This window comes from Clarias gariepinus, chromosome 18, assembly GCF_024256425.1.
Source record: "Clarias gariepinus isolate MV-2021 ecotype Netherlands chromosome 18, CGAR_prim_01v2, whole genome shotgun sequence".
Lineage (NCBI taxonomy): Eukaryota > Metazoa > Chordata > Actinopteri > Siluriformes > Clariidae > Clarias > Clarias gariepinus.
In genome coordinates this window covers 14,673,025-14,686,731 of record NC_071117.1, presented here as the reverse complement: position 1 = coordinate 14,686,731, position 13,707 = coordinate 14,673,025, and the positions used below count along the sequence as shown (strand labels likewise).

Below are 13,707 nucleotides of genomic sequence, written 5' to 3'. Positions count from 1 at the left end.
TTTCTGAAGTCTCATTAAGTCATTTGCAAGTTAACAATACAGTTAAATTCGATTTCTAGCCTTTTTGGGGTTTTAACATGCTCAAAAACTCATGAAAATTGGCAGACAAGTTGGAATCTGCTGCCTTTAGGATGCCTGCGACTTGCGGGGCCCTTTAGGGGCCCCCCCACACGAGATTTATCTGAATAGCTCATTCACACTTTTACGCAGACACATGAAACTCAGTACACATTTAGAGCTCATTGAGCTGAACAACTTTTCGCATGTCCTGGGCTCGACTCAACAGGAGGCCGGTTATTTTGGGTCGTTTCCAAAAACGCACCTGATGGATTTTGATATACTTCTTCTTGGGAATTTCTACGATCGCCACCAAACCAGGCTGATGTGATCCAAAGACATTGAGGACGCAAAATTGCGGACAGATTTTTGATATCTCAAACGGGTCAGCCATGATAATGCCGGAAAATTAATGACTTTGTGTGGCATTATGTTCAGTGACATCATAGTGTGATGCTTATTTTCCAGCATCGGCGGTCTATTCTACACACACACACCACACACATACACACATACATACATATACATTAAAAATGTTAACACTCACACTCAACACACTAACACACTCAACAAATATTTAGGGCCTAAACTGACATCAGCTCTATACAGTGTCTGAAATATGCAAGTTGTGTGGTTCACCTGGATGGCAATGGCTTTTTGTAGGTCTTCACACGCTCAAATAACACACAGGTTGTGTGGTGTCCCCGGGGTGGCGATACCACAGGGTGCTTGGGCCCGTCATCATTGCTTGCAACTATATTTTGACTTGTTTTACTGGGGAAACATGAAGAGGAGGGTCCAGGATCAAAAGTATGTGGTATCAGTACACCACTGGCTTTAACTGGAACTTGTACCTTAATTTGCTTATTAAAGAAATTTTCATCACCACAGGAAACCTGAAGTGCTGAGAAGTATCAAGTTCTCAAACGAAGCTGCCACATTTCCTATTTTTTGAGGATGTTATCAAAATGGAGAATATGCACGCCAGTCATAGCTACATGTTAAAACCATGGGTTTGTAGGCTTCAGAGGATATCCAAGTGCAGGTGTAAAAGCAGTACTTGCCTCCAGCTAAAACTGTGTTGACATTTGTAAGCATGGACATGGCTGCAGCAATGAGATATCTGAAGTTTAAAAAGGTTATTCAAGATCTGCTTAATGTAGCCACAGCTTGCCAACCATGCTTATTTCAACTTTTAAAGCTGTCATTTCAGAATATGGAACTTAATTTCATGGAAAGTCATGGGATTAACTTTTGCTCCTGAGGATCACTTATCTATCCTTGATACCAGGGTACCCCCTTTACCGGTGCCAATCTATCGCAGAGCACACATCCACACTATGGGCAATTTGGGAACGGCAATTAGCCTGCAGATCTTTGTAATGTGGGAAGAAACCGAAGTACCCGGAGGAAATCTACCAAGCAGGTTAGACAGGAATCGAGTCTGGCTGGTAATTGAACCCGGACCCTGGAGGTGCAGGGCGACAGAGCTAACCATTACACCCCCGTCATCCTGCCTCAGTCAAAGGATAATATAGGAAAATATTAAATTGGTGTTTCAAGCCAGCAAAAACCCCATGCAAAACCCCATGTGCTGACGGGAATCGAGCCTGGCCGGGAATCGAACCCAGACCCAGGAGGTGCAGGGCGACAGAGCTAACCACTACACCCCAGTCATGCCGCCTCAGTCAAAAGATAATATTGGAAAATATTAATTTGGTGTTTAAAGCCAGCAAAAAATTTACAGTAACGTCATGAAAAGCATCATCAGCATCAAATCTTGCGCTGTCCCTAAGAAGCATTAAGATTTATTTAACATATTTATTCAACATTTCTAATGCTTAAATAAAGCAAATGCAAATAGAACAATTAAAAAAACAAAACATCGGGTTTTGACTAGGGGGACATTGACTACATGTATTCAGTGGAGATGGAGACTTCAGTAACCTGAAATGGATTTCTCCTTATTAAACGAAACGTATTTGCTCAAGCATGAGTGACATTACTGTAGTTTTGTCTAAAAATTAGACATGTGGTTTCAGTAAATGCCGAATTGACAAATTTTGTAGATTTATTATATATATATTTTGCAGCAGCAGTTCGGTCCTTTTTAGTTTTTAACATTGTGTTTTACATTCTGTGGTACTAGTTGGAAGATTCAAAGATCATTTTAGCTGAAGCAGAATCCAGTTTATGCACAGGACAGAAAGTTTTGCTTAAGGATCCAACTGTTTTGTCGGTCCAATTATTTAAAATCATGCACTCCATGCATGGGCAGCCCGGTGGTTAAGGTTGACTGTTGATCACAGGACCCCTGGTTCTAGTCTGATCGTCTTCAGGCTGCTATTTGTGTGCTGTTAAGCCCTTGAGCAAGGTCCTTCACCCTCAACTGCTCAGACACAATTGGGCGTCAAACCCGCAACTTGTAAGGACGTATTCACCTGAGATTGTTTCTGAGAATGTTGACCCTAAAGTCCGGTTAATTTTAATCAGTGTACAATGAAGCATGCCTGAGTCAGCTTGAAAAAGGTGATCTCAAGCATAGTATGACGCACTTGGGCACAGATCAAAGCAGATATGGAAGCCAATCGTACCTGAACATATAAGTGGACTGCTGTTTAGAAGGTGACATGATCAGTACCATCTGTCTTCTCTGAAATCTGTGTGCATGTAGCATGTGCCAATCCTCCGACCTACACAGCCATAGCTGATTAAGAATGAAGCCACACGAGAGTGTTGCTTTTGACATTTTATTTTAAAATATTATTAGACATATTAGTGCGAGAAATGACTTCAAGAGGATTGACTTGTTTGATGGTGGCTTGCAAACAAAATGTGTATACTGCCACCTGCTTAGAGAGCGAAAATAGTTGAAGTGTACCCGAGTATGGAGAATAATAATTTGAATACTGGCTAGAGGGGGAGTGTGAATGGGAGAGGAGCAACTGTTCTTAGGCAGGGTACAAATCAATCATGCCTAATGTGAAAATGCCTGGAATTGCCAGAGAAAGGAGGAACAGGAGGAATGGGATGGATTTGTCGCCCCATGTGTCTTGTGGATCTTTTAAAAATAAATACATTGAAAATAATTATGGCAATCAACACAGCTTCACGGTCATGTTAGTGGTTTAGTTTTATATACTAAGCCACAGTTGAAGATTAAATACTGTTAGAATATACACAAGATTATCATGTTTGACTATTCAGTGCCTTACTCAGGAGATTAAGTATCTGATTAAATTAGTGAAATCCAGTATTTGGTGATGGCGGTACAGTGGCGTGGTGATTATCACTGTCGTCTTGGACCTTCCAGAGTCCAGGTTTGAATCAAACCCATACATCCTCAGGTTTGTGTGCATGGAGTTTGCATGTTCTCCCTGTGACCTTTTATATAGGATAAAGTGGTATAAACAATTAGTGAGTATTTGGTGATTGCTACTTGTATTTCTGAGTGCAACATTTTATAGACAACAGGAAAGTCTATAATCTTTCTCGCAAGCTATTTGGATATTCGTATGGACTGGCTGTTTTGAGTTCATACAAGTGTATGTTTTTATAGAATATTTGCTTAAAAGAAGCAGATTAAGATTATCTTGCAGTTACTGAAATGTCAAACATTTCTTGTCCTTAGATCATGAAAATTAAAACAGAAATATGTATTAAAATGTCAATACCACAGACATAAAAAAAAAATTGGCAAGTTTAAGGATTTTACAATCATAACACCCGATGACATTTTCTGCTATGGTGAGGTGGGGATGCAGAGGGATCACATGAATATTCCACATGCCCTGGAAATCTCATGGGGAAAATCTGAGTGTTGCAGATATAGATGCAGCCACATGGAATTACTGGCTATGTGGACACATCTGGAGTGAGCGAAGAACACGCACACGGAAGACGTACATCTAAACTGCAGGGTGTTGACAATTCTGCAGGCTCCAATAAATTAAGGCCACAATTATGAACTTGTGCATTTCTGAAGCATTCTGTAAAAATAGCAGGAGGTATATCTTGTTACTGCAGTTTATGGTATGTCATTATTCTAATGAGGCTAGGCTAAATAAAAATTAGGGGTAATTTCAGGGTACCCAAGCTGTTTTCTTGGAGGTCTTCAGATGCTGGCATTGTTCAGGACAATTTTTGTCCTTGCTCCCTCTAATGTCAAGGCAGAGCTATGCAGCTCCACAGCCATGTCCTTGGTAAAAGTGGTACGATCCATTTGTAGCTGTAATTTTCCACTCTCTTCGCGCAGCAGAAGAGGAAGGGCTTTACCTTTCACCATGTGGAGACTGACTACTTCTTTAGACTTGAAAAAAAAATATTATAAATGTATGTTATATTTTAGTTATACATACAGTTTGTGTGGAACCAGACAAAGCATTTTTCCATTTTTTTTTTGGTGACGCCTGATTTAGTGTTATCATCTTTGTGTATAACTACAGAGAATTTCTACCCTAAGACCAGGATCATTTTAACAAGCTAATTAAGTTTCGTCTGGTCACTTGTATGAATTTAGGCATGCCAGCATGTATGGTGCTTTTTTTTTTTCTTTTTTTCTTTTTCCCCTTTCCCTCCATTCATCTTTCAGGCTTCACCTAGGGCACCACAGCTTGTTGCAGTATTTTCTCTGCTTCGGCGGTACTGTTCACTGATTGTGTACAAATAGAACTTTGTCCTTAGTACTTTTTGGTACAGATTGTTAAGGGGTGCCTGCAAGATGGTAAACGCATGTTTACTAGGCAGTGTAAATTTACATTACCATTTAAACTTGACACAGCTAGTTAGTGGTTCGGCTGTCTGGTATTTGTAATTCTTAGCTTAAGACGTTATTAAAAGAATTGTTTCTATGTTATTTCTGTCCTACTCCCTCTTGTGTGGAGACAAAGCTGTGCAGTACAACACCCCTTTTGGGAAAAAAAATGGTACGTTCTTTGCCTAGCTGTAATTTTCCACTCTTTCTGCAGAAGTGGGGGAGGGGATTGATGGCAAGTTTTTGCCATGTAGTTTTTGATCATTTTGCTTAATTATCTTTCAACCAAGACGTTATTTTCTTTTTGTTGTCTTAAATGTATATTAAAAATTGTTTTTTTATATGTAGGACCTTGTCTAATTTTGTTGTTTTAGCTTACAATGAGTTGATGTTCCTACATGTGAGGTTTTAATGGTGACACCTGAACATCGTGTGCTTCACCCACGAACATGTGGTGTTGGTTGCTTGTCTGGTCTTCCTGCGCCTCTGGTTCTCTGTCGTGTGTGTGTGTGTGTGTGTGTGTGTGTGTGTGGAGCTCTTCAGGGCTCATGCGTAAGCTCGCTTGTGTGAGAATTACCAGGTATCTTCGGTTTTTTTTGCTTGTATAAATGGAATACTTTGCGTACATACAAGTCGTTATTTCCCTGATTGACAACTCTTACAGATTTTACCGGACATGACTAAACATGTTTACTTGTTCTGGCTGGTTTATGAGACACTAGGATGGCTCATTTAAGGGGGCCTGAAGTCTATTTCATGGAGCATATTTCAGAAGGCAAGGGGCACTTTGGATGGGGTGCGAACTGCGTACAGGGCACATGAGGACACCCAATCACACCTAGTCAATTTGGAAACACCAATCAGAATACAATGCATGTCTCATGGCCTGTGGTGGGAACCAGAGTATCTGGAAGAAACCCACAAAGCACAGAGAGAATATGTAAACTCTGTGCGCACACAGACTGGGGGCGAAATTTGAACCATAAACCCTGAAAGTGCAAGACAGCACTGCAGTCACGACTTGATTTTGCAAAAAGTGATTGAAGTCAACTGAATGACACCAGGAATTAATTTGTATTTTTATTTTAATTGTTGGATCACAAAGGCAAGTAGGTTAGAAAGCTTTATTTTGTTGATTTAACCTAATATTACAGACTAAGTTATATACTGAAAAGGAAACGGCCATGCTCCCTCTTGTGTTGACACCGTTGTACACCCCTCTGCTGGGTAAAAGTGGTACAGTCTGTACTTGGCTGTAATTTTCCACTCTTTTCAGCAGTGGGGGAGGGGATCGAGTTCTGCTTTTCACAATCTTGTTTTGGATTACTGATTACAGGTTCTATTTCAGATTGTAACATTTCTGAGGTTTTAATAAGATTTGGACTTGATTTTTTTTAGGGGGTTAGTGTGTTTGCACGGTCACTATATGTTATGTCAATGGGTCGCACCTTAACACTATCTGCTTCACCTAGTGACTTTGTTTTAGTTGCCATCTTGTGCAGATTATCTCATTTGTGTGTATATAATGGGATTTTCTTCAGGTATGAGATTTTCACTACACTGTGCACAGCTTCCAAGTGAGAAGTCAGAGAAATGTTCGTTCCTTTTCTTCATGCTGACTATGTTCCCTTTTGTACGGTTTTGACTATGAAATCCCATGATGTGCTGTGCCATAATAGCACATACGGCATAAATAGACAGCTACATGGCAGCAAAATCATGTTGAGTTAATCATTTACCTATAAGTGAAGACCCATTCCTGTGAAGCTCCCTCTTGTGTTAAGGCTGAGACCATCCCCTGTGTTGTGAAAGTGGTATGATCCATGCCCTGCTGTAATTTTCCACTCTCTTTGTGAAGCAGTGGGGGAAGGGATCCAGTTCAAGATCACATGGTCTTTGACTTTTTTTTAATGTTAGTTTACATGTTTACACTAACACTTGTTAGCCTAGGGCTTTTTAAATGTATGGTTGTTTTTATTAATGAATTGAGTAATTAATTATTTAATATATAGGCATATATATATATATATATATATATATATATATATATATATATATATATATATATATAATTTTTTTTGTACTTTTTATTTTTTTTTTACATTATGACCCCCCCAAATCATCACACACCTGGGGCTGTGTTTGTATATGGTTGTATATGGTACAATAGTGTGTTTAGGTCTGTTTTAACACCACACCATGTGCTCCAACCAGTAACCTCGGGTTGGCTTGATTAAACCCACCCGATGTTATTCCACTTGCTTGTACATTTTATGATTGTTTTTGCCTTTTTGACCAATTTATGGTTTTGTTGAGGTAATTGTATTTTTTATTTTTTTTTGCATTCAAACTTGTCAGGTAATGTTATGGTCCCTCTTGTGTTGAGGCAAAGCAATGCAATTAAGCACCCCTGTTTTTTGTGAAAATGGTACGGTCTGTCTGTAGCTGTAATTTTCCACTCTTGTTAAGTAGCAGTGGGGGAGGGGTAGATTTTACCATGTTTTATCATTTTTTTTTGTTATATATGAAACAAGAGAACATAAATTTCACCCTAAGGCAAAATTTATTTTGGTTCATATTAAATAAAAATAAATTCCTGAACACAAGCTGCTCCACCCAGTAACATACAGTATTGGTTTTTGTTCCCCTCCCCCAGTGTCTCTCTAGCGCGCGCGCATATGTGTGTGTGTGTGTGTGTGTGTTCGTTCGCGTGCACACATGAGGTATTCAGTCAGCTCTGACAGGAGTTAGCTTGCTATTTTGTGCACACATTATTCATATAGCTGAACGTAACTACAAATTGGAAATTCTTTTTAACCACATTAGAAATTAGATAAGATTTTGTGCACTTGTCATGGTAATAGTTTTCATAGGAGTATGTGTTATATTGTTCCACAATCTCCTTTTTTATTGTAAGGTTTTTGGATATGTCTCATAATCAGAATACGAGTTGTTTAAATCCATAATCTAGTTATTATGAAGAGATTAGATGTTGGACTGCACCCACGCATAGACTGTATGTGCAGCTACATCATAGCTAAAATGTGATTTTGTGCTTCAGCTTGGCGTCTCTAGTGTTAAGTCAGAACACCCTCTGCTTTGTGAAAATGGTACAATCCGTGCCCGGCTGTAATTTTCCATTCTGTCGGCGCAGTAGTGGGGGAGGGGATTGATTTCAACTTGAATATGTAATCTTTGATTATTTTTCTTATGTATGACATTTTGCAGATCTTTTAAAATAAGCAATCAGGCAAATGGGAACAATGAACTAGTTCTTTATTATTTTTGTAATTTAGTTTTCATTTGTATGTGATTTTCTTAGTTTAGTCATGACCTTTTGGTTATATTTATACTTATAACCACCTTGACGTTTCTAAATGCTTTGGCTACTTAATACAGCGCGTCACACAGAAGCGTGTCGTGTTGGTTGCCTTAGTTCTCCTCCACCTCTGGTTCTCTTTTGTGCCTGATCACGAGCTCTTTATGAGAAATTGTCTCACTGTCTTACCCACAGTACTTGTAGCCGATCATGGCTACCCATTGCTCGTTAATACTAATTCGTTCCAAAGTCAGAGTTCAATTTATATACAGCATTAGAATATTCCAGAACTTTCTATGTGAAGTTTAATTTTATTTTATAATCTTTTTTTTGTGTGTGTAATTGAAAACAAACTACTTTACTATAAAGAATTACAGAAAGAGACTTTATTCTGTGCTCCTTGTTACCACTGAATTGTTTAAAACACCCCCCACCCCTTAATTGACCAAATGGTACAGTCTGCATGTAGCTGGAACATTCTGGAGCTGCTGTGTGCGCAGGGTGTGCAGCAAGCAGTGGGGGAGGGGTTAAGCTTTGTAAGCTTCCTAGTTGTTGTTTTTGTGCTCTATCTTTCTATACATATATACATATATAGTAAAATAACATTTAGAATGTAGACATTGTGAAGTGAATTTTGCAAAATGGAGTCAACCAAGTAATTAAATTTTATTTTTATCTTTTTTTTTGGTTTTTATTTCTTTATTTGACATTGGAAAGACCTTGAGAGTCCGAGCTACCAAAGCTACTAAAACGCCCCACCCTCAACCATTCTGTGCTTTTCTGATGTACTTAGGCTGCGCCGAGTCTGAGATACTAGCAATAGATCTTTCAAAGCTTCCTAGCTAGCCATGGTCATCGTCACCTTTTTTTTTTGGGGGGGGGGTCTTGACAGCATTGATATATAATATAGTGTTACAACCTAACCTGGTTAAGACAATATACCCCCAATATTACAGGCTTAGGTGTGTTATGGCACTGAACAAGCTTACACCTTAGTTTATACATGACAAAGGGAATCGATTTCTGTGCGTTAGATCAATTTGCTTCTGTTTTTTGGGTTTCTCACCCAGGAGCACACATGCTTGTCAACGTTGCAGGTCTTCTTTTCCCCCTCACACGAGCTTATTCCATAGATCTACAGGACTTATTAATGTCCTTTATATTGATAGCTGTCAGATTCGGCTGATTAACATTTATCCATGAAAGAGGAAGCTGAAGAATATGTTCATTACACTTCAGCTGTGGCATCTAACTAACTAACTAAAAAAAAAAAAAACTTCCTTTTAACTTTAAGTATTGCTTGTAATAAGCCTCCATGACTATTCCGTTTTTTGGGGTATTGTGTATTCTGAGTATCATGGTACAAACAGCAGGCAGTGACGAGATAAACGATATTCCTCTAAAATAAAAATAGTTTAAAGATGGGGCAGAAAAAGGTTCGGAGAGCCAAGCCCTGGTGGCCATTTTGAGACTCTACGAGGAGAGCTACACTCTCTTCCCGCTATGCTGTGGGGGAGGGGAGTGCAAACATTAAGACCCATGCACAACATTGCAACGCTACCAGCTAGGAGCCTTATTTATTTTTTTTATTGATTGATTCATTAAAACAAATGGTAAACATCAGATTGAGGTAATACAGGAAATAAGATTCTAGTACACCTTTTTTTTTTTTTTTTGTTACAAGCCATGATTAAATTTTGGTGCTTCTGTGCAACAGAATAAATAGGAGAGTTGGAAAATAAGGGTTTTTTTTTTGGTTTATTTATGTTTTTTGATAAATGTTATAGTTTATTTATTATTAGGGCTCAAGCACAATAGTGTGTGCAGGACCCTCTTGTTAATTATTACTTTTTTAGCTATCTATCGACTGTGATTTAAGTTCAGTGTTGTTTAGGAAAATGTTTGTTTCATTTGGTATTCAAAATTTGTGTGCATTGCATTACAAATAATCCTTGTGTGTGTCGTAACTGATTTTCCTCGGTTTACGATGTGTAGCATTGTTTCGATGGCCCATAATGCAAATCTACATTCTTGCTTACAGACTAATAGCTAAATCATAAATCATGTTTAAAATAATTTCTTAAGCATAAATTCTTTTAATTTAATTTATTTGAATATAATTAAATTTTAAAATCTTGTTGGATTCAACAACTTTGCATTGACAAGGTTTATGTACAAATTTTCAGACCTGTTGTCATGGTCACTAGTTATTCCACATTGTAGGTGGATTAAGAGCAGTTTGACAGGAAGTGAAGAGGCGCTGTGCATGTGGCTCGAAACGAGAAGTTGCTATATTTAGGCTGAAGACCCTGCGTAGTAGCAGAACTGCAGCAGTGCAGCAGCAATGCAGCGGCTAGTTCTAGCATGCATATAATGAAATGTTTAGGCTAACATTGAGTTCTTAGGGTTGTTGTGATTTTTTTTTTTTTATGTTTATGCATGCTAAGAACAAAAGAGAGAGTAAAGTGGCATTAATAGGATTTAAAATCATCTATAGAGAAACAAGACTGGCCTTGTCCTGTCCAAACAGGTCATTTTTATATACCGATTTCCTCTTAGTTTGCCAAAAAAAGGATTAGACTGAAACAGAGATGCAGATCTCGTTCACCACCACTGAATTATGAAAATCAGTTTTGGTCACCATGCAATAAGTTTTAGGATTGATGGGGATAAAGTATGTGTGTTGATGTTAGTTAGCAGTAGGGTAACTTTACTAAACAAATAGTTGTCGCAGTGTTTATGGCAGTTAGAATTATGAATAAGAGATTTCTGAGTCTAGTCGTCATAAGTTGTCTACACTGTTTTTAGACAAGACGTGCTGGGGTACCAAAAACATGCATCAGTAGCCAGTTTGGGTATTTAATTAAATAAATATTATATTGTTGTATAACTGTTATATTATAGTAATGTTGCTCCCCGCCCCCCTTTTTTTCCTTAGGTTTCTGTAAAATCATCTGGGCAAATCCCTCCATGAACAGGGAGGTACAGAGGAACACAGCGATCAGGTGAGACAAGCTCTATTTCGTGAGTTTTAATTTGCTTTGTGATAAATGCAATAAAATTGTTCATGCACTTTCTATGAACAAAATCCGAAAGTCGTGTGCGCACCCGCACACTCACTAACACTCTCTTAAACTCACACACACAGACACACATACACACACGCACACCCCTGTTTCTGTTGACTCCGTGGATTTGGATCACCTTGTTTTCTATACTACAGGGACAGAAATAGTCAAACACGATCTTGAAATCAAACTTGATAAAAAGATCAGAGCATTACCTAATCAGCCACTGTTGTCGCTAGCAGACTCCATATCCTGTGGTCCTCATTGGCTGTGCCTCTGACCAGTGAGGTTGAAGGGGGAGGAGACACAGTGCTGGGTTTTCACCCCTCCCGGTCTTTCCTTAACAGAAGCATTTTGCTCTGCCTCAGTAGAGGAAGTGTACTAGTTATTCTAATTTGATAGAGGAAGTGGATTAGTTTTTGTTTAAGACTTGGCTAAATCTAACTGCAATCTTCAGACTAATTCGATTTTTTAGGAGATTTGCTGAATATGGCAGTGTAAGCAGAGTTGTAGAAGTCTGTGTAGGTTTTTGCCTTTTTTATTTTTTGAACCTCATTTTAAAGACTTTACCCTGTCCCTGAGTGGAGAAATGCTGATCAGTGGCACTGGGACAAAGGCAGCTGTAGATTTATTGTGTTAAAGGACATAAGTAGTATTTAGACTAAAGCAAAGTGTCTTATAGGGTGCAGAGTGCCACCTAGTGTTCATAGAGATAATTGTCTTTTTCCAATAAAGGAGATGCAGCTGTTCTAGATTTATTTTAAGTTTTTCTCTATTTAATGAAGTTTAACAATTGACTTGAACTAATCCGTTGACTGTGTCTTTAGTTTAACCAGGTGAAAAAAAAAAATGGAAGTCGCCGTTCCAGAAGAGCCTCAGAAGAAGATTTTCCGCGCTCGAAAAACCATGAAAATGAGCGATCGTCAGCAGCTGGAGGTGCTGCACAACACCTTGGTGACTGCCAACTCCAACTCTTCTTCCTCGCGGCCCCAGACACCGCTGGTAAACGGAACGCACGGGGAGGATGGACAAAAAGGCAAAGAGAAGGACAAGGAGACTGGGACTAAGTCTCCTGTCTCGCCCTCATCACATTCTTCACCTGTACCATCGCGCTCGGTCTCACACTCGCGATCACCCTCTCCATCTGACAGCGAAAATCGAGAGCCTTCACCTTCTCTGAAGAAAGGCCTGGAGAAAGGTAAAGGTGAAGAGAAGAAAGGAGAGCAAGACAGGAAGGATGATGAGAAGCCAGAGGAAGTCAAAGCTGACAAGATAGAAGTGAGTTATGCCCAGGACGTTAAACTTTACGAACACAAAACATTAAAGTTTATCCAAAGAAAATAGAGCTTTTATGTCACCCTAAGCCGTTAACACATTGACCCAGGACCCCTTCCAGGACCTTTACAGCAAACAGAATTATTCCTATAGTCTTATCACTCCCTTCTTTCTTACCTTCTTTTATTCTAGACCACCAAAACGGCACACACCGGTTCTCCATCAGACAAGAAGCCTGAGCTGAAAAAGACTTCCACAGACCAAGGCTTGAACGGCGAGCTGCCCATGGAAACAGACAGCACTTCCCTTGACAACGGTTCGGCGGAAGAGAAAAGCAGTAAGAGCATCTCCTCCTCGTCTCCTTACGGCTCTCCAGCCGCCAGCTTGGAGTGCGACCCAGAAGTGAAAGAGGGCTTTCTCTGCCTCAGTGAGGAAGATGAGGGTCAGGGAGAGCAAGATGAGGCGAAAGACAGAAACGAGGAGAAGATGGATGTGGATCCTGAGAAAGAGGACAAGAAAGAGGGAGAGAAAGGGTGTAATGTGGCAGATGGCACAGGTAATTAGTGCCTATTCGTGATGCCAATAAAGAAGTAATCATTTGTAGCTTGAGTTTCTGCAGGTGGTACTCATATAATACTGTGCCTATGACGACTGGAATGAAAATCAGTGTTGAACTCAGTTGAACTGCGGATAGTTTAGCTTTGTAAGGCTAAGTGCAGGGTTGTATTTTTCCAAATTGTTTGATACAGTTGTTAGGAAAAAGAAGGTGCTTTTGCATGTGCAACCTGTTTTGTCAAAGTAGCAGTTTCTTTTTTTTTTTCCCTCTCTATAACTCAAAGGATCGTGGAATATGATTTCTTGTCATTTGTTAGCTCAGATTGTTTGAAACCCAATAGTGTAAAGGCTCAAACTTGCATGTGGGATGCTTTGATGCAAGATACTCTTTTGCCGAAGTGGGAGTATTTATTTCACACCTTTTGCTTTGGTTTAAGATTCAGATTAAATAGAAATTGTATTGCTGGAAGTGGTTAAAGTTGGTGTTAGAATGCTGTTTAAAGTACCAGATAAAGCAACTGTCAATAAGACACCTGCCCAGTGAAAAAGCACTGGTTGCACTTGGCTTTGTAAATTGTCATGTCTTCAGACTAGTTCGATTTGGCAATTTGATGGGTCATGTTGCCTGGTGGAGCAGTGAAGACAGAGTACCTAGATTTTGAAATTTGACTTTTAAAAGT

General features: G+C 39.2%; 1 protein-coding gene across 6 annotated transcripts in view; it reads left to right on the top strand.

Annotated features, from left to right (window-relative positions):
• The window catches only part of atf7ip (activating transcription factor 7 interacting protein), a 43,591-nt gene that overhangs the window by 24,582 nt on the left and 5,302 nt on the right, over nucleotides 1–13,707 (top strand). For 3 of the 6 annotated variants that reach the window (XM_053477060.1, XM_053477055.1, XM_053477056.1), the window contains 3 exons: nucleotides 11,068–11,134; nucleotides 12,025–12,475; nucleotides 12,665–13,028. In XM_053477060.1, the coding sequence (XP_053333035.1) occupies nucleotides 12,047–12,475; nucleotides 12,665–13,028 (793 nt within the window). In that variant the 5' untranslated portion in view covers nucleotides 11,068–11,134; nucleotides 12,025–12,046. Of the gene's footprint in view, nucleotides 1–11,067; nucleotides 11,135–11,555; nucleotides 11,719–12,024; nucleotides 12,476–12,664; nucleotides 13,029–13,707 lie in introns of those variants that run through there. The other 3 variants (XM_053477061.1, XM_053477058.1, XM_053477059.1) reach the window with 3 other exon arrangements.